Source organism: Sceloporus occidentalis, unplaced genomic scaffold (assembly GCF_023333645.1).
Source record: "Sceloporus occidentalis isolate IW3139 unplaced genomic scaffold, rSceOcc1.0.p SCAF_455, whole genome shotgun sequence".
Taxonomy (NCBI): Eukaryota; Metazoa; Chordata; class Lepidosauria; order Squamata; family Phrynosomatidae; genus Sceloporus; species Sceloporus occidentalis.
In genome coordinates, this window is record NW_028317435.1 from 163,400 (window position 1) to 182,736 (window position 19,337).

Genomic DNA, 19,337 nt, shown 5'->3' on the forward strand with positions numbered 1-19,337 from the left:
TGAATGTTTTCCTTGAAGGTTTAATTGTCTGTGAAACCGGATAGCAACCTGCGAGCAGAAAAACCTCGAGGGACGGCGTCGGCTTAAAAAACATTTTACAGGAAAACTTAAATCGTATCAAACATTCTGTAGATTCTAACAGATTTCCCGTCCGCCCCAACGGTTCTGTCTGTAAACCCATTTCTGTTCACAGTTCCTGAGTGATGAGAAACCGTATTTCATCGACCTTCGTGCCGGGAAATTTGAAATTTTTCATTACATTCCCCGAAAACAACGGTCTATTCAATTATTATTATTATTAATATATATAATCTATTTTTATTTTTTTTACCATGAATGAAACATTTTATTGAACGGCCCCCCTTGGAGGAGTTTTTTTTTTAATTATTTTTATGTTTGAGGTTAAATGCCGTTGTTTTCTTGCGAATGGAAATGTATTGATTATTAACCCTTCTCGTTCTGTTTGCTCCTCCAGACAGTAAAGCGATTGTAGACGGGAACCTGAAGCTCATTCTCGGCCTGATATGGACGCTTATCCTGCATTACTCCATCTCCATGCCTGTCTGGGAAGACGAAGGCGACGAGGAGTCCAAAAACCAAACCCCAAAGCAGAGACTCCTCGGCTGGATCCAAAACAAGATCCCTCACCTGCCCATCACCAACTTCAGCAACAACTGGCGGGACGGCAAGGCCTTGGGAGCGCTGGTCGACAGCTGTGCCCCGGGTGAGGCTTCCCGCGGCGCTCGCTCTGAGCTGCTAATTATTTGGATTCAGGCCAAGCCGCTGATTACGCAAACGAGCGAAACGAGCCAATCGCTTTTCCTGTTCAGCCGCATTGTTTGTTTTATTTGTTTTGGGGGTATTTTTTTTACTATATAGCTATTTGTACAACTCCTTCTTACCAAATGCATAAGTCCCCCCCCCCCCCCCCCCGTTCTGTTTTTATCCCCTTTTTAAAACCAGGGTGTAGTTTGAAAGAAAAAAAGGTAATTTTTAGCATTGGCAGCATTTTAAAAAAAATAACTGTTTTTGGCCGTGTGGTTGTTCCATGCTGGTGGCAGATATGTGGAACAGCCTCCCAGCAGAAGTGGTAGAGGGTAATACAGTGAGGGTATTAAACATGCATGGGGCCGCAGGTTCTAGGTTTCTATGATATCTGTTGACTGTTCTTCTGCTTTTTTTCAGGTTTGTGTCCAGACTGGGAGTCTTGGGATCCGAAGAAACCCGTAGATAATGCCCGAGAGGCTATGCAGCAAGCTGATGATTGGCTGGGGGTTCCCCAGGTAATGACGCGTTCTACCAGAAATGTTCTAAGGTTACAATGTATCGGAACCCGTTGAAAATCGTTAGAGTGCCCAGAATCTATTAAAAGTTTGTCTGCTGATGACTGGATGGAGCCGAGTGTTAAATACAGAAAGGAATCTCTCTCTCGGGGAGAAAAATAATTACCCCACGGCCCCCAAACCGGCCTTTCCAGATTCTCGCAGCTGAAAGAACTTTTTCTAAGAATAAGCCGGTTTCAGCTGAGATAAAAAGAAGAAACAGATGGGGCCGCTCGAAAAAAACGAGAGAGATTTGTGTATTTTTGGGAGTGCCGCGTAATTACTTCTCGGCATTTAATGTCTTTAATCCATCCGACGGGATTAGGGAAAGTGCGGGGCGTCGGGGAGCTGGAAGGTTCCGTGTGCGGAATGTGATTGAAGCTCTTTGTGTGATGTATTTCAGGTGATCGCGCCGGAGGAGATTATCCACCCGGATGTGGACGAGCACTCCGTCATGACGTACCTTTCACAGTTCCCCAAAGCAAAATTAAAACCGGGGGCCCCCCTCAAACCCAAACTCAACCCCAAAAAAGCAAGAGCCTATGGGCGAGGTAAGAGCCCCTCGGCACCTACAGTACGCAAACCGTTCCCCATATTTATCCTTTCCGTGTTATGACATCATAGATTTGTCGAGCCTTCTAGAACGTTCGTTATTCACAACTGTGTATCTTTATTTATATTTGTAACAATGTATCACACGGATCTTTCTACTTTTCTAACCTCCGTGAGTGAGACTCGAGTCCTCTGAGTGCGTTCCAGGCGAGTACCCCCGCAGATGAATGATTTAGGGTCTACTTCTTCTCTGTGCTTTACTTGGATGAGTAGGAAACCCCTTTTCGTGTTTCTTGGGACGCGTCATACGTTGTTTCGACCCCAGGCTCTGTGTTGTGGAGATGTCTCTTCCCAGAGACCTCATCCTGTAACGTAACTGTTTATTTCCACATGTTCAGGGGTGGAACCCACTGGTAACATGGTGAAGAGACCGGCACCCTTTACGGTGGAGACCATCAGCGCGGGGCAGGGAGAAGTGCTGGTGTTTGTGGAGGATCCGGAAGGAATTCGGGAAGAGGTTTGTGGTTTTAGGACCTGCACCGGCAAGGGCCACGTTTTCTATTCAAAGTTACCCAAAATTCACAAAACCCCCAAGAAATTTCACAAATATAATCGGGATCAAGCAGATAATTTGTTCCGTTATTCTGGACATCAAATTCCGGATGTCTCTGATCCTAAAAGATACGTAGAACCAGGGACTAAAATTCTCCATTTGATCCCTTTACAGTATTCTAGAGCTTAACGAAATCCTGTGATCTAGAACCCGGTTGTGTTCTACTTAACGAAGGAACCTCCACCCTTAATTAAAAATTAGCTTTAAACGCTTAATACCCTCAGCTTGTAACGTTGGTGGTTCTTTCTTCTTTCCCCCTCCCTACCCAAGGCAAAGGTCACCGCCAATAACGACAAGAATAAAACGTTTTCGGTGGAGTACGTCCCCAAAGTGACGGGAGTCCATAAGGTAAGAGAACGGAACTTTATTTATTTCTTGTTAAACGTCCCATCTGGATTTTTTTAACCCCTTGCTCCCTGCGCGTCCGCGGCATCCAGACCCATTCTCTTTTGTCCCGCTTGCCAGGTGACGGTCCTTTTTGCCGGCCAGCACATCTCCAAGAGTCCATTCGAGGTCAGCGTGGAGAAAGCCCAAGGAGACGCCAGTAAAGTTACTGCCAAAGGTCCGGGACTGGAGGCATCCGGCGTCGTCGCAAACAAACCGACCTACTTCGACATCTACACGGCAGGTGAGTGAACGGTTCCCTCGTCACCTTATTGCTCTGGAGGGCAAATACTGCGCATTTGCAAATCTTGCGTGTAACATGGAACACATGACGGAGACGTGTCAGCGTTTTGAGACTTTTTTTCTGCTGCCTGCAAATTCTAATGAGATTATGGAAAAAATATTCCAACACCTGGCAAATTATTCTGCGGGTGCCAGAAATTTAACAACCTGCCCTCGGCACGCTTATTTTTTCTGCCCTTGGAGACGTTTTCATGTTTGGAGGAGAAAAAAAAGGGAAAAACTCCCCATTTATCAGTCACCGCACTTAATTTTAAGCACCAAGTCCAGTTAAGTCTGGAGGTAAAACGTACAAAACACCAAAAAATTGTTTTACGGAAACCGTTAGCTTCTTGTTATTATCAGTTCTAATATTCGTGAATGGGGTGGACGGATTCAAAAAGTTTGGGGTCACTTAGAAACTTCCTTGTTTTTGAAAGAGTTTAAGTATAAAAGGATAATTGATGGTTAGAAAACCCTTTTTTCGTAATTATGTTACAGCCAGAAATGTCCTTGTTTTCCTTGAAAGCAGCTTAGTGACCCCAAACTTTTGAACATTAGCGTGTGTTGAGGGTGATGATGATCTGTATTCTTTGTCCTGCGCAGGAGCCGGTGTTGGAGATATTGGCATCGAGGTTTCGGACCCTCAAGGGAGGAACAACGCCATGGAGTTGGCCATTGAGGATAAAGGGAATTGTGTTCACCGTTGCACCTATAAACCTCTTAAAGCTGGACCGCACAAAGTCAGCGTCAATTTTGGAGGAGAAGCTACTCCCAAGAGCCCGTACACCGTCATCGTTGGGGAAGGTAGGCGCCGACCGCCCGGAACGTGACATGCATTTCATCCGCTTAATGAAGCCTTCCGGTGGCCAAGGGGTTTCGCGTGCACTCGATGGGTTAATCCAGCAGAAATGTGCAATGATGTAGAACTGCCTGGTGCGGGGTAGGGGCAGTGGGGTACGGGGGGCTACTATCCGACGAATTCCTCCAGAGTGGGGCTCTCCTGTCTTTTGGGGGGGGGTAGTGGCACCGCTTTGGGGGGGTAGGAGTGGGGCTGTACTAGCTGGTGGGTGTTAGTGGGGCTGCCCCTGCTGTGTGGGGGGGGGTATTAGTGGGGCTGCCCCTGCTGTGTGGGGGGGTATTAGTGGGGCTGCCCCTGCTGTGTGGGGGGGTATTAGTGGGGCTGCCCTGCATGCCAAACTGCATTCTGTACTTTATTTTCTTGCTCTCTCTGTCGCTGCTCCCATCTGCCTCCCTTCCGCTCTGCTTTCAGGCCTCCGCTCCCTCTCTCTGATCTCCTGAGCCCCGCGGGATTCTGGGCTTCGCTCCCAGTGCGTTAAGTCTGATGTGTGGGTAAGCGTTGGCGGGTACGGCGTGGTTTGCTGTGGTTGTGATTTTGCTCTGTGGGCTCCCACGTGGGTCTCGCTCCGTCCCGCTCCTTCCATCAAACCATCAAAAAATGTGCCTGTGGACAGCGTTTTCTTCCAGGCTGCATTTTTGTCCTCCCGCGTCATGTTTCTAGGGGGCATTCATACCTTCAGACCCAAAATTGGGCTGTGTTTTCTTATTGCCACGGGGACCATAATATCGTCCACAAATTCACTATAACCCCGAACATGGATTCGGCCCCCGAGCTCCAGACGTTATTTTCCATAAATCCGTGTGTTTGCAGGCAGGACTCCCCCCTTCCAGACCCATAAAAACGTATCATTAAAACTCTGTTTATAAGTCTATATAACTTAATATCTTTAACAACATCCCTCCCGGCCCATTTACCCCCCGACGACTCTCCCGGCGCCAAATATTAAATCCTCGTTCAGACTTCTCCCTCCTCCTGAGATGGAATCTGCTTCACTCTATGCTATTTCTAAAGATTTAACAAAAAATCTTAATTATTGCCTATCTTCCATATAAAATCTCCTCTATATAAAGCATTCAATATTTTTATATTTATTGTTGTATTTAAATTTTTTTTTTCATATTTTTTTTTGAACATTTACTTTATGAAATACATTGTTTCCGCCTCCTCTTTAACCTCCCGATCGTTATTTTTCTATGACTGATAAGTTATTCGGAATGTCTTGTAAGACGTCGATACATTGTTATTGGCTTCTTTTACGGAGGACCCTTTATACGTCGCTGGCGAGTCTAGATCTTTGCTGACCTTGTTTTACGAGTCTGTGTGTAACGTATACATCGTATACATCGCTTCCATGTGTGTGGCGGGTTAATTGGAGCCGTCACCATCCAGGACTTCGTTACATGTCTTCGTGTTTCTATTTTTAACTCCTACGTGCGTCCCGAGTGTTTATTTTTGGTCGGACTCCCGTCTGGTTCTGGATGATGAGACGTGGAAGGTCTGCATCGTACTCTGAAAGTGAGCTTCGCTCGTCAGACATGCGCCTGGGGTCCAGACTTCATCCAAACTGCCTCGAAACAATCAGATTTTATCAATCAATACAAAGCGAGTACACGGTCTAACCTCGTCTGCCATAGAACATTTTTATTTCCCTGCCTAAACTACTCTTAAATATTTTTTTTTGTACTTTATGTATTTTTTTTATTTAATTTTTTGTTTTTTTTATGGTTTTTTTTTTTTAAGGTTTTAATATTTATTCCCTGAAATATCATTGGGTAAAAATAAAGTGCAAAAGATGACAAAACATTTTAAAATATCTCAATATTCATAGCATATCGGAGGTTCGGGGAATCCTTTAATAAACTTCCAGAGCCGCAGATTATAAGGGTGGCGGCAGGTCAATTATTCTCTAAATCAGCCAATATTGATAGTCTCTGGGCGTTTCTCTGATTACAGATACCTAATAATCTTATATTCGCGTCAAACAATGGAAAATGCGTCCGCTGGTTGGTAGACAGCGGGAGTTATGTAAAAAGAGAGTTTTTGGGGTAATCGCTGTGCGGTTACCATAGCAGCCGATGGAATGTTCCTGTTCCATATGTTCTCTAAATGCCTTCTATAATTTTGTTCCGTGTATCGTGCTTTGTGTATATCCACCCACCGCGAGTTCTGAGCTAGTAGGGCAATTGCCTATTTCCCTGGAGTTGGCCCATTTGGGTTGGAGTTTCCACTCGTCCGCTGCGTGCGCATGTTCCATTCACTGTTCCTATCCTCTGTGGTTAGAGTGTCGCCAACGCATGCCATACGACCGTTACAACCATACTACCCAGTCCTGTTGATTAAGGAGATCTCTGACCCCCGCTCACCATCTCCCTCCCCGTCCGCAGCGTGCAACCCCAACGCCTGCCGTGCCAGCGGCCGAGGCTTGCAGCCCAAAGGCGTCCGGATTCGTGAAACGGCAGACTTTAAGGTGGACACCAGAGCCGCGGGAAGTGGAGAACTTCACGTTTCGGTCAAGGGACCAAGTAAGTGTTTCACGCGGATCCCGGCCGGCTTAACAGGGGTGTGAAGGGCAAACATTTATTTAAGAAAAATATTTATTTACAAAACCATTGTGTCTCTAAGGAGTTAGACGCGTATAAAATGATTTAGATTTTGGGGTAAAATTGTTATTTTCTATGACCGATAAGTTATTCGGAATGTCTTGTAAGACGTCGATACATTGTTATTGGCTTCTTTTACGGAGGACCCTTTATACGTCGCTGGCGAGTCTAGATCTTTGTAGAAGAATCTTCTAGAAGCGACAAGATTGTTGCTGAAACCTTTATCAGCCGCTGAAAGCATCTTCATCACTGCCCCCCCCCCCCCCCCCGGGCCGGAGCCGCCACGGACCACCGGCCGCCCCCCCCCCATTCACTCAGCACTTCCAGATGCAGATGGAAGCGGCTTACAATACTGCCTTTGTCCCGTTATAACATAAAACAGCCATTTACGACGATTATTATTATTTTGATTTGAATGCCGTGTGCAGATATCTGGAGATCGACCAATATTATGATAAATGCCGTCTCGGGACATCGACTCGAGTCAGCGATTAATGGGGAAAGTTATTTAAACAAATTATTTTTAACGCTTTTTGCTTTTTGAAAGCAAAACGAATCCAGAGGGTTTTTTGTTTCCTCTTATTTACGAATGTCGGAAATCTATATACTGAATTCCCGACGTCGGCTGGAACTTTCCGGAACCGTATTTAAAAATAATAATGGCTGCCGATGGGTCGATAATCGTATAAACCTTATTTAACGCGATGTATTCGGTCTTAGAGTCCGTAAAAAGGTTACCCCCCCAAGAAGGGTTATTAGTTGAGAAGGGGTATTCATTAATAGACGCGTTTGCTGAAGGAGGACAATTCTTGGGTCCCAAAAGAGAAAAAAAAATCTTTCCCCAGACGAGTGTAGATCCTCGGGGATGGAAGAAGGACCCGGCCACGAGCCGCACGGACGGGCAGATGTTAGCAGCTCTTAGAATATGAAACATTCCAGACATAGCGCCGGATCCCTCGCACGTCTAAATATCAGCATCTATGATGTGGGAGAAGCCGCTTATCGTGTCAGCCGCTCGAGAATTCCGAGCCGCCACTCGGCAGATACGTTTTTCATCCGCGTAACGAGCGAAAGCTGGCGGGAGCCGGCGCTAACGTGGTGTCTTTTCACAGAAGGCTTGGACGAGATCGTGAAGGAGTTGGGTTTTGCGGATGGGGTGCATTCGTTCGAGTATTACCCCATCAGTCCCGGAAAGTACGTGGCTACGATCACCTGGGGAGGACATCACATTCCCAAAAGGTGAGCACGGAAGAGCTTTCAATATTTTTAGCGTTTGCGTCGAGATGTGAATGTTCCAAGTGGATTATTGCGCAACTGCACGGATGCCTCTTGTTGAGTCTCGGAGTCAATTGGAATATCAAGGGGTCACTTTTGGGAATATCCCAAAATATAATATTTTTCACCTAAACTTATGAAAGTTTGAAGTTTAATGAAACCTTTTTTAACTTTTTTTTTTCCCCTCTCTCAAGTCCATTTGAAGTTCAGGTGGGCCCCGATGCCGGCCCTCAGAAGGTACGAGCCTGGGGACCCGGGCTTACCGGTGGTATGGTCGGGAAGTCTGCAGACTTTGTGGTGGAGTCTACCGGTACTGACGTCGGCTCATTGGGTAAGTTGGCTAGATGTCTTTTGCATTAACGTTCGTATAACTGTTCTTCTTGTAAGCGTGATACAATGTAATGTCCGTTGCCATGGTAATTGCATTTTTCTGTTTAACGGCGCATAACCACCCCCTGACGCTCTACCTGTCCTGGTCCCTCTTTCTTTGCTTTCCTCGTGAGAGAGGAATAGTGATTACTAATTGTTGGAGCTACAAAGCCTAATTTTCCAGGTTTTTTTCTCAAAACCTATGAGATGTTTTTGGCGGCACCTGGCCGTGCATGCTGTCTCCCCTGGTCATAGCCTCTGCAGATGTGCCCTGGGGTCACCTACCTCCTATTTCGGGCCGTGTCGGCTTCAGATAAGAACTTTTTAATTAAAATGTTATTTCATTTAGAAAAATGTCTAGTTCTGTCCTATGTCTAACGAGGGCCGCTGCCAGTAACCCAAGCTGCGCTCTGAGTTTGTTACTTTGTTTCTGGCTCTGTGCGTCGGGTGAAACAGTAGCCGTCACCCCCCCCCCCGCCGGCCGGCCCGTAATCCCGGAGGAGGGAGAGCCTCGAGACGAACCGCTTGCCTCGTGGCTGGGATGGCTGCTTTCTCAATGGGTCATTGTCCTCCGGAATCTGGAGACTTCGCAGTGAAAGGGACCGCTCTGTGTTGTTTTTCTCCTCGTGTCTCGGAACGACTCCTGCCAAACATGCAAAAATAAATGTTTTTGGTATTTGTCGGACTTTCAATCTGCTGAGAACAAGGCCTGTGTGTTTGTTCTCCCGCTGCTTACAGTCCTCCATCTTGTACAATGAATACATTTTTGGCAAACGTTATTCCCCCGGCTTACACCCAGAGCCCTATTCTTCCCCAAGCCCAGCATGGCTCCATCATGCCCCTTTTATATAGCCGGCGATGGGTGTTCCACCGGAAGGTGCCGTTCCCTCAATGTTCTTTTATCATCTCTACCGTATACCCCGCTATAATATACTTCAGGGACGATCCATCTAAAAGCGAGCCGAGCGACTGTAGTAACGTTCCGTGCAAAGTCCGACGTGTGATCTGACGCCGGCGGTTCCTCCGTCGTTTGTAAATGCCCCGGAGCAAATGTGTCAAAAGTGATTTGGGGAATAAAGTGTGGTGTTTGATCTGCGCCTTCTCCGCTGCTCCCGTGCACAATGGTGCATTGAGAGCCGTGTATACGTTTCCATATGTTCCGAATAACCTGTGACTCGCTAATGTGATTTAACATTTCTCCTCTTACACGCGGCGTCAATTCGGGGCAGATGTGGCCCACGTCTATACTTTAATGGTTAAAAACTTTTTTATAAATCTATTTTTATATATATATATTTTTTTTACTAAGGGGTGGGATCTTAATAATCTCTGTATAAATTCAAGTAAATGCATCAATACTTTTAATTATCTCCAGGGGCTTCCTCAATTAATTGGTTTAATGTTAAGCAATGGAGTTCTAAATAAACAAATGAAAAACCAGAGGATTTATTGCAGAAATCCCCCCCGGGATTCCCGTTATATTCGGCCGATACAATGTATCCAGTCGATGGGAGATTCCTTCCTACTTCAGCTGAACTCAGCAGTGCCCCTTAACATTAACATGGATCTCTCTCCGGGGTCTGGGTTACTGGATCTCTCTCTCCGGGGTCTGGGTTATTGGATCTCTCTCTCCGGGGTCTGGGTTACTGGATCTCTCTCCGGGGTCTGGGTTACTGGATCTCTCTCCGGGGTCTGGGTTACTGGATCTCTCTCCGGGGTCTGGGTTACTGGATCTCTCTCCGGGGTCTGGGTTACTGGATCTCTCTCCGGGGTCTGGGTTACTGGATCTCTCTCCGGGGTCTGGGTTACTGGATCTCTCTCCGGGGTCTGGGTTACTCGACCTCTCTCCGGGGTCTGGGTTACTCGACCTCTCTCCGGGGTCCGGGTTACTGGATCTCTCTCCGGGGTCCGGGTTACTGGATCTCTCTCCGGGATCTGGGTTACTGGATCTCTCTCCGGGGTCTGGGTTACTGGATCTCTCTCCGGGGTCTGGGTTACTGGATCTCTCTCCGGGGTCTGGGTTACTGGATCTCTCTCCGGGGTCCGGGTTACTCGATCTCTCCAAGTTGGACGCTGTTTGTTTTTAGGAATAACGCGGCTTTCTGGCTTCACCGCAGGTTTTGCCATCGAAGGCCCGTCCCAAGCGAAGATCGAATGCGATGATCAAGGTGACGGCTCGTGTGATATTAAATACTGGCCGAAGGAGCCGGGCGAGTATGCGGTTCACGTTATGTGTGACGACGAGGATATTAAGTACAGTCCTTTCATGGCCTACATCCAGCCTGCATCTGGAGACTTCGACCCAGACAAGGTAAGAAGACGTTCTCCCCGCCAACCAATCAGAGCCGAGAAAGGGGCTTGACTTGGCAAACAGAGCGGTTTTATTTGAGAATAACGGCGAGGTCAGTAAGTGTTGGGGTTTTTTTTATTTTTTTTAGTGTCTTTTGTCTGTTTTAACAATAACATCACAGTAAGATCCAGAGCGTGTATCCAGATTGTACGCATCATGTTAGACCGTGTATCACGTGAACACCGCGCTGGCCCAAAGGCAAAAAATACAAAACTGTTTAAAACAAAAACTAGTTTTTTTTCTTTGTATTCTAAATAATAATAAAAAAAAAAGTCACTTTTTTGGAGAGAAATTTCTTTTTTCCTGCGTTGTAAGAGTTCAGCTTTAAATGCTTTTTTATGGATACAATGTAAGTTTTTTTTGTGTCTAAAGTGGAATCTATTGATGTTACAGAGATGACCATACAGGTCCAGTCCATTTTAATACTTTTTTATATTTTCATCCATAGTTATGGGATGAGAACCTTAATAAGTGAGAAAGTTAAAAAAAATATATATATTTTACGATGACGAAGGATTCTAAATTGTTAAAGTATCTGTTGAAATGCTGCGTTACAAAGCACTGCTATATCTGTTTAAAGAATTGAACTATATATATTCTTCTTAAGGGTCTTGGCATGTTTTTAGCAATTTTTATTTTAATTACAGGTTAAAGCCTACGGTCCCGGCTTGGAGAAATCCGGCTGTATCGTTGGAAATCCAGCGGAATTTTTTGTGGACACCGCCGACGCCGGGAATGCCCCTCTTAAGGCTTATGCACAAGTAAGAGGAGGTTGATGGACTGGAAATGTTCCGCGGGGTGTGTAATACGTCGTGACGCATGAATTCCAGGCACGAGAGTTGACCTGGGGTGAGAGCGTCAGGTACAATGAGTTACTGTACTCCACATAATGTGGGGTCCTCATCCGCCGTCCCGCTGAGACCGTCTTGGCTGCGATACAATCTGAAACAGACTCAACCTTCCATCAAACCAAAATGACTTGGCTCGGCAGTCTGTCCGCGGGCCGGCTGCACGTAACATGTGCTGATTTTGGGTTTTTTGTTTTTTTTTTGCAATGTTGGATTTATTTATTTATTTATTTTTTGTGGATTTTTTAAGTTAAACAAAACAGATGAGATTCTAGAACTGCTGATTATTTCATGTTTGACGGAAGGTCGAGTTTGTTTAATGGCCTCCAATGTATAAACAAGAAAGAATCTGTATATAAGGAACTCTTTATGTTGAGTGACTGTGTATTATTATCCGTTTTTCAGGACGTGGAAGGGAACCCTGTGGAAATTAACTCAAAGCCCAAGAAAGACGGCGTCTACGCGTTCTCTTACCACCCAACCACGCCAATCAAACACACCATCGCGGTGACGTACGGAGGTGTTGGCGTCCCTAAAAGTCCCTTTAGGGTGGGTTAAAATAAAGTTTTTTTTGTTTTTTTTTTTGTTTGTTTTGTTTGAGGTGGGGTTCTCTAGCTTTAGAAGTCTATGTTATGAGTACCTGGTGCGGGTCAATCCTTTGTATACCCAGAGTTATGAGTAAGACTGAAGCATGGATGGTAGGACATTGTCCTTCAGGTCGACAACCTTGTCATTTAATGGCGATTTTTAAACAATTCTCGGATGGCGTCGCTGGGCGTCTCTTCTCTGCCCGGAGAAAGGGCGTCTCTGATTATCACATGGATTCAGGGGTCACATCTCCTTTTGATGTTCAGTTTTTCATTCCTGATGATATCCAAACATGGCATCTTTTTTTTGGCCCAGTCCTATTTTAAATTGCCCACAATGTACCCAAATTTCTTTTGAGGAGCACCTCGCCACCGGCAAGGACTATCTGTGAGGTCTGGCTGTATGATCGTACTCATCGTGTTACAGCATTTGGGGCTTCTCTCTCCCCGGTCCTTGGCTAATTAAATTGTAGCCATGTGACGGTGTCCTGTGACATTCCTGATTAGCTTTGCGTGAGGAGGTTTCTTCTTCACGTATGAAAGAAGTACCCTTGATGTTATGGGTTTGCGTCTTGCTCTTCATCCGTTGCCAACCAACCAAAGATGTTCTGCTAGGAGAATCCGCTGTGAGCCATGAAGGTCAACGTGCCGTCCAGAAAATACATGAATTCCTCTTTAGTTCTGGTTTCATCGTATTTTGTTTTTCCTTGATTAGGTCAACATTGGCCAAGGAAGTCACCCACATCTTGTTAAGGTTTTTGGCCCCGGCGTGGAGAAAACCGGTCTGAAAGCGCATGAGCCGACGCACTTTACTGTGGACTGCACGGAGGCAGGAGAAGGTGAGATGTAACGACTTCTCTATCGGAGGACCCGCTCCGTTTCATGCTGCTGAATGTTCTCCGTATTCCTGAAATATATACAATACAAGAAACAATGTATCGTGTCTATAGGTCTAGAGTTTTAGATGTTGATTGACCAGAAACGGATGAATTAATAAACACCGTGTTTATGATGCTCAATAATATCCGAATATGGGTCATTTCTTGTATTTATTCGGTGATTCTGGTTCCATCCGGACATTGCCGGTTTGTGTTTCCCAGGTGATGTCAGCGTCGGGATTAAGTGTGACGCTCGCGTGGTCAGCGATGAGGAGCAGGACATTGAGTTTGATATCATTCCCAATGCCAATGACACCTTCACGGTGAAATATACCCCTCCCGCTGCCGGACGCTACACCATTAAAGCTCTCTTTGCCGGAGAGGTGGGTACAGATCGAGCGAGTGCTCCGGCGGTTTGTTTCTCGGGTATCTTGGTAACGTTGACGCTGCATTCCAGCATTTCCTCGGGGAACTTGTTAAGAATCCTCGTCTGTTCCCCGAGAATCCTCGGAATCCCAGAACAAAGATCGCTCTGTTTGCGTTTGTTTAAAGTTTGTTCTCTGCTTGTCTCTTAGAAACTTGATCGATCTGTTTAAGATCCAAATAAAATCTGCACTCGTTGACCAACGTCTAAACATTTTTGTAATTATGTAAAAAAAAAAAATGCAATTTATTTTTTAAGGAAATCCCCTCCAGTCCATTCAGACTTAAAGTTGACCCGTCACACGATGCCAGCAAGGTTAGGGCTGAAGGTCCGGGACTGAGCAAATCGGGTGAGTTTGCAAATAAAAAAGGGGGTACACAGACACCCCCTGTCCAATCATTTGGGAAATATGATGGAAAGCACGCAAAACTCCAATATTTTTCCGTTGTCTCCCCCCCCCCCCAAGGTGTTGAAAATGGAAAGCCGTCGCACTTCACGGTATTCACCAAAGGTGCGGGGAAAGCCCCGGTCAATGTGTCCTTTATCGGCCCAGAACCAGGAGATGCGGTGAAGGACTTTGAGATTATTGATAACTATGATTATTCTCACACCGTCCGATACACTCCAGTCCAACAGGTACGCGGGTAACGCCGGGCTGTAACGGGGGTGCGTGCAGGTGGGAGCAGCATTCGGAAAGGACGTTTTAGAACCAGCCATGGCTATTTCCAAGGCATAGTAGGGGTCCTTGCCCCGAATCGCCAGGACGCATATGAACCTTCCATACAATGGACTATCTCTGTCCTCCTGGCCAAAAAGTCACCGTCCCACCTGCCTTCACTGGGAAACGGCATCCCATCCAAGGGCCTAAAACTAAATCAATGTAATAGTAAAAAGAAGCTCAAAGTCAATGAGGTGGAACCAGGTTTTTAACTTTTTTACAGTTTTCTTCATTTTCTCGCTACGCACCCAAGCTTTACCTTTTTCCTGGAAGGCTGCTGAAGCCTCTCATTCACTAATGTGTGCTGTTTGTGTTTCTTCTTCCTGCTATTGCTGGTTAATGGCGTGTAGAGCGCACACCTTTCCGTGCTTCGCTGCACGCCGGCGCCGCCATCTGCGGGGAAACGCTCTGCGTTATGGAAACATTTAATGTTTAACGCTCGGTGCTCCCTTTGTAGAGACGCACATGGGTGTGCGACACATCGAGCGTAGCCTTTAGAACTCGAAACAATCCAACATTCTATTACTAGACCAAAACGCTGCGAATCACCCCAAAATATTTTCTCTAATTCTATCAGATTTTTAACGCCATTCTTTGTGTATCCAAAGAACAAAAAAAGTTCTACGTAGTAATCTCGCTGCACTGGAGGCTGGCGGTTGGAAAATCGATTTGGCATGTTAACGGCGGCGCTCTTTAGCTGCCTTTATTACTGTACTTTGGCAGACCGAAGCATGAGAATTACAAGCCAAACAAGAACGTTGCGCGATCCGCCGTGCCAGGGGTTTAGGAAACGCTTCCAGAAATCCAAATCGGGATTCTAATTTATTTGCTGCCTTTTGTCTCTCTTGGCCTCACGGCGATTTCCCCCCCCCCCCCCCAAAAAAAATCTAGTTGTAGTAGCGAGATTTGTTTACACGCTGCTGGAACAATACTTTTCACCTTCCCCCTTTAACGACATAATTAGAAACACGTGCGGAGCTCTTCCGAGTGCAGCAACCGCGCAGAACCTTAGAACACGGACGCATTGTCTGCACGAACTTTTCATTTACATTAAAAAAAAAAAGTATATTCGGTATTCCAAAAAAATGTTGTAACTTTTTGGCAAACCTTTTATTTTATTTATAAAATCTAAGGTTTTTTTTAAATTATATTTTAGGGCAAAATGAAAATAGCGGTGAATTACGGAGGAGACCCCATTCAGAAAAGTCCATTCACGGTTGGAGTGGCCGCTCCTCTGGACCTCAGCAAGGTCAAAGTCAACGGTCTGGATAGCCGTAAGTCTGATCGGTTTTTTAGCCGTAAGTCTGACCGTTTTTCGTAGACTAGTGAGTCGGACCAGTCACCAAAAAATGTTCTTCTGGGAATTCTGCAGGAGTGGAGGTGGGGAAAGACCAGGAGTTTGTGGTGGATACGAAAGGAGCTGGGGGTCAGGGTAAGCTGGACGTGAAAGTGTCCAGTCCCAGCCGGAAGTCGGTGCCATGTCTGGTGGAACCCGTTCCTAACAAAGAGTCCAGCACGGCCAAATATATTCCCAAAGAAGAAGGTGTCTACAGCATTGATGTGAGTTATGATGGGAATCCCGTTCCTGGAAGTCCGTATACGGTGGAAGCCACGTTACCTCCTGATCCCACAAAGGTAGGTTGGAAGCTCATGGATTTTGTCTTTGTGGGAGCGTCAAAATAAATATTTTTAATTAGATATTTAAGACCTGAAAGTGATTCGTTACTTTAATTGTGATGTAGAAGATGGGAATCGAGGGTTATGATCCTTACTTCCGTGTGTTGAGATGAGATAGAACGTTGTTCGCAGAATGATCCGGTTCTCATTGTCTACGTTCGTTTGGGAGCTCAGACTTTGTCCTCTTGTACCCCCTAAAAGCACCAATTTCAGGATCTCCTCAATCACAGAAGGCTCAACTATCTCTGCCCAATTCGACCGTGTTCAGCGGGACCGTCTAGGGTGTCTTCTGTAGTGTTGGGGATCAACACCGTGACCTTTTTGTTTTAAGCAATTGTTGATCACAGCCTGATGTTGCGTCAGTTACTGTATCCGATACAAACCAGAGTTGCGTTCATTCTTCTAGGTTAAAGCCTATGGTCCCGGCCTGCAAGGAGGTCTTGTTGGGAAGCCTGCAGAATTCACTATTGACACCAAAGGAGCAGGTACTGGTGGACTTGGCCTAACTGTTGAAGGTCCTTGTGAAGCTAAAATTGAATGTTCAGATAACGGTGACGGAACCTGCTCGGTCTCTTATTTCCCAACTACTCCTGGGGAGTATTTTGTAAATATTCTTTTTGAAGAGACCCACATCCCTGGGTCACCCTTCCAAGCCGACATAGAAATGCCGTTTGATCCAACCAAAGTCATTGCTTCCGGCCCGGGCCTGGAGCGCGGTAAGGTGGGGGAAACTGGCTTGGTCCACGTCGATTGTTCACAAGCAGGACCGGGAAAGTTGGCGGTGGAAGCCGTGTCCGACTCTGGTTCCAAGGCAGACGTAAACGTTCAGGATAATAAAGATGGAACCTACGCGGTGACCTACGTGCCGCTGTTTGCCGGCATGTATACCCTGGCTATGAAGTACGGCGGAGAACCGGTACCAAAGTTTCCCGCTCGCGTAAAAGTTGACCCGGCTGTGGATACCAGCAGAATTAACGTTTTTGGACCTGGAGTCGAAGGGGGTGGTAAGTAAATACATTTTCACTACTCTTAAGGCAGAGGGAGGGTCGGTGAATTCATGGTTTTTAAGTTTTTTACCGCTTACACGCTGTCGTTTTCTTATAAACAGAGGTTTTCCGAGAAGCCACAACAAATTTTACCGTGGATGCGCGACCTCTGACAAAGACCGGGGGCAATCACGTCAAAACCAAAATCGCCAATCCTTCCGGAGGCTCCACGGATTGTATCGTCAACGATAACGGAGACGGGACGTACGACGTGGAGTACACGCCGTTTGAGAAAGGTAGAAGTCATTGGCGGCTGCGGATAAAGGATCTTAGGGCCAGTATTCTCCCCTCCCCCACTACTCCTAAACCAGTATTATCTCCGTATAAAGCGCGTAACCGCGGCGGGAACTCGTACGCCGTCTCCGATGACAAATGTCCTGCTTTTATCAACAAGAAACTAGACTTTTCGTTAATCTTTCTTCGTTTACGGTTAATACAAGGATTTTTTTTTTTTTTTCTCGTTATGCAATTTTTTCCAATTAACTTAAAAATATTGAAAAAAAAAAAAATGTTCTTTATGGAATCTTGATTTTTTTTTTTTTTTCTTTTTCTAAGGTATCCATAACGTGAAGGTGACGTACGACGATGAATCCGTCCCGAACAGCCCGTTTAAAGTGGCCGTAACGGACGGATGTTTCCCGGAACGAGTGAACGCTCAGGGCGCCGGATTAACAGACGCTTTCACCAACAAACCCAACGCCTTCACAGTCGTTACCAGGTAACGGATAATAAAGTCGTGATTATTGTAGCCAAGTGCCAGGTTTTAACATCTTTTAAAATATATTTACGGTTTTATTCTAATGATTTGGGAAAGTCGTGTTTTCGTGGTGATTTAATGATGGTTTTTATGGGATTTTTACATTTTACCGTTTATCATCCAAACCGATATTCTTTTTGTAGGGGGGCAGGGATCGGAGGCCTGGGAATTACAGTCGAAGGGCCGTCGGAGTCCAAAATGTCTTGTAAGGATAACAAGGATGGCAGCTGCAGCGTGGAATACATCCCTTACGCCCCGGGAGAATACGATGTCAATATCACGTATGATGGAGAACACGTTCCAGGTATGGGTTTCCGGGGATACTTCTAGAGCCCGTGTTATTAATGGAACGATATAGTCTATTAATCCGTTGGCTATGAGCGAGAGATATTTAGTAGTCGATGACTTTTTGCGGCTTTGTTGGGGGCTTTACACGCAGGTGGAACGCGGTGGAGACTTTCCTCGCATTCAGTACGTGTTTGAGTGGCGCCAACGCGTTTTACGTCGGCCTTGTGTATGAACTACAGGGGTGAAGCTGATAGACCGATAAAACCTTACGGTGTCAGGTGAAGAAAAGCCTCTTGTTTTTACCCCATCTCTGCCAAGGGTTTTGTGGCTGCCTACGTGGGAACGGCTTCCTTCGGTCTGCGGTTTTTACATCCTAAATAAAGTCTTGTCTGAGTATAGGAGACGTCAGACGTGGCAGATTTGTGGTGTACGTTCCGTGCTAAATATTTAAGGTTTTTATTCCAATTTCCTGAAATGCGTATCTGGGGTCACAAATGGAACCGCCGTGAAACGAGAGAGTATCGTCCGGTCGCGGCGGCTGTCGTTTTGGCTTTAAACGTGGGTTATTCTGATACTTTTTGACATCATGGGCGGAATGTGACGTTTTTCTGTATTTTGTAGAAAATAGATGATATTGGTCGGGGGAATTTTTATCGACTCGCTGTAAAGATTCCGGTTTCCTGGAAACTTTTATCCGGAATGCTGAGGATGGTAACATTTTTGGGGTAACTGGTTGCTCGATACAATCGCTCATAGGGCTGGGAATGGTGGTTTTTAATAATGTGCCCCACGCTTTTGTTTGTTGTATAGAAGTTTATTCCCCGTTACCTCCTGGTTAACTCTTTTTATTTACCCCGCAGGAAGCCCCTTCAAAGTCCCCGTGAAGGATGTGGTGGATCCCAGCAAGGTGAAGGTATCTGGACTCGGAGCGGGGCAAGGAGTCCGGGCAAAAATCCCCCAACAATTTACTGTGGATTGCAGCAAAGCGGGGGTCGCTCCGCTGAACGTGCAGGTGATGGGGCCGAGAGGTAAGGGATTCCGCGATCCGGGCGACTGGTATTTATAGGGGCGTTATAATCGAGAGAAGACCCCGGATTATATCGTTAACGGGCAACGATCGTTCAAAAATGTCTTTCTTGCTTATCTGAAGGTAACCGTTTTCCTTTAAAAGATGCTTTTAAAGTGAAATCAAATATTTTGGAGAAAAAATAATTGAGTGTTCTTTTCTAGCACTATTAATATTTTCAAAACTTTACAAAGTTGTACCGATCACACGATGAGCCGCCCAAATTGTTCGTGTTGATTCTTTTCCTACGATATTGAGTCTGAATATCGCGGGGAAATTAGAAGCGGAAATTTATTTGATATTTTTTCTCACCGATTGGATCCTTTTTGGATCTTTTATTTCCATAAAGTGTTGTATACAAAAAAAAAACCTATTTCGGGCGAATGGCCGATTTTATATTACTTTCAGAATAAAAATTGAGTATTTCTAGCCGTGTCTTCAA

General features: G+C 45.7%; 1 protein-coding gene across 3 annotated transcripts in view; it reads left to right on the plus strand.

Moving 5' to 3' along the window:
- Positions 1-19,337, plus strand: part of LOC149271861 (filamin-B-like) — a 54,785-nt gene that overhangs the window by 20,142 nt on the left and 15,306 nt on the right. For all 3 annotated transcript variants that reach the window (XM_089507068.1, XM_089507069.1, XM_089507070.1), the window contains exons 2-25: positions 476-724; positions 1,186-1,283; positions 1,726-1,873; positions 2,273-2,391; positions 2,758-2,835; positions 2,953-3,115; positions 3,757-3,957; positions 6,397-6,534; positions 7,725-7,851; positions 8,082-8,218; positions 10,374-10,567; positions 11,254-11,367; positions 11,860-12,003; positions 12,757-12,880; positions 13,142-13,302; positions 13,602-13,692; positions 13,810-13,979; positions 15,218-15,335; positions 15,434-15,696; positions 16,145-16,742; positions 16,847-17,020; positions 17,340-17,502; positions 17,685-17,845; positions 18,690-18,857. In XM_089507068.1, coding sequence (XP_089363194.1) covers positions 476-724; positions 1,186-1,283; positions 1,726-1,873; positions 2,273-2,391; positions 2,758-2,835; positions 2,953-3,115; positions 3,757-3,957; positions 6,397-6,534; positions 7,725-7,851; positions 8,082-8,218; positions 10,374-10,567; positions 11,254-11,367; positions 11,860-12,003; positions 12,757-12,880; positions 13,142-13,302; positions 13,602-13,692; positions 13,810-13,979; positions 15,218-15,335; positions 15,434-15,696; positions 16,145-16,742; positions 16,847-17,020; positions 17,340-17,502; positions 17,685-17,845; positions 18,690-18,857 — 4,101 coding nt within the window. The remainder of the gene's footprint in view (positions 1-475; positions 725-1,185; positions 1,284-1,725; positions 1,874-2,272; positions 2,392-2,757; positions 2,836-2,952; positions 3,116-3,756; positions 3,958-6,396; positions 6,535-7,724; positions 7,852-8,081; positions 8,219-10,373; positions 10,568-11,253; positions 11,368-11,859; positions 12,004-12,756; positions 12,881-13,141; positions 13,303-13,601; positions 13,693-13,809; positions 13,980-15,217; positions 15,336-15,433; positions 15,697-16,144; positions 16,743-16,846; positions 17,021-17,339; positions 17,503-17,684; positions 17,846-18,689; positions 18,858-19,337) is intronic.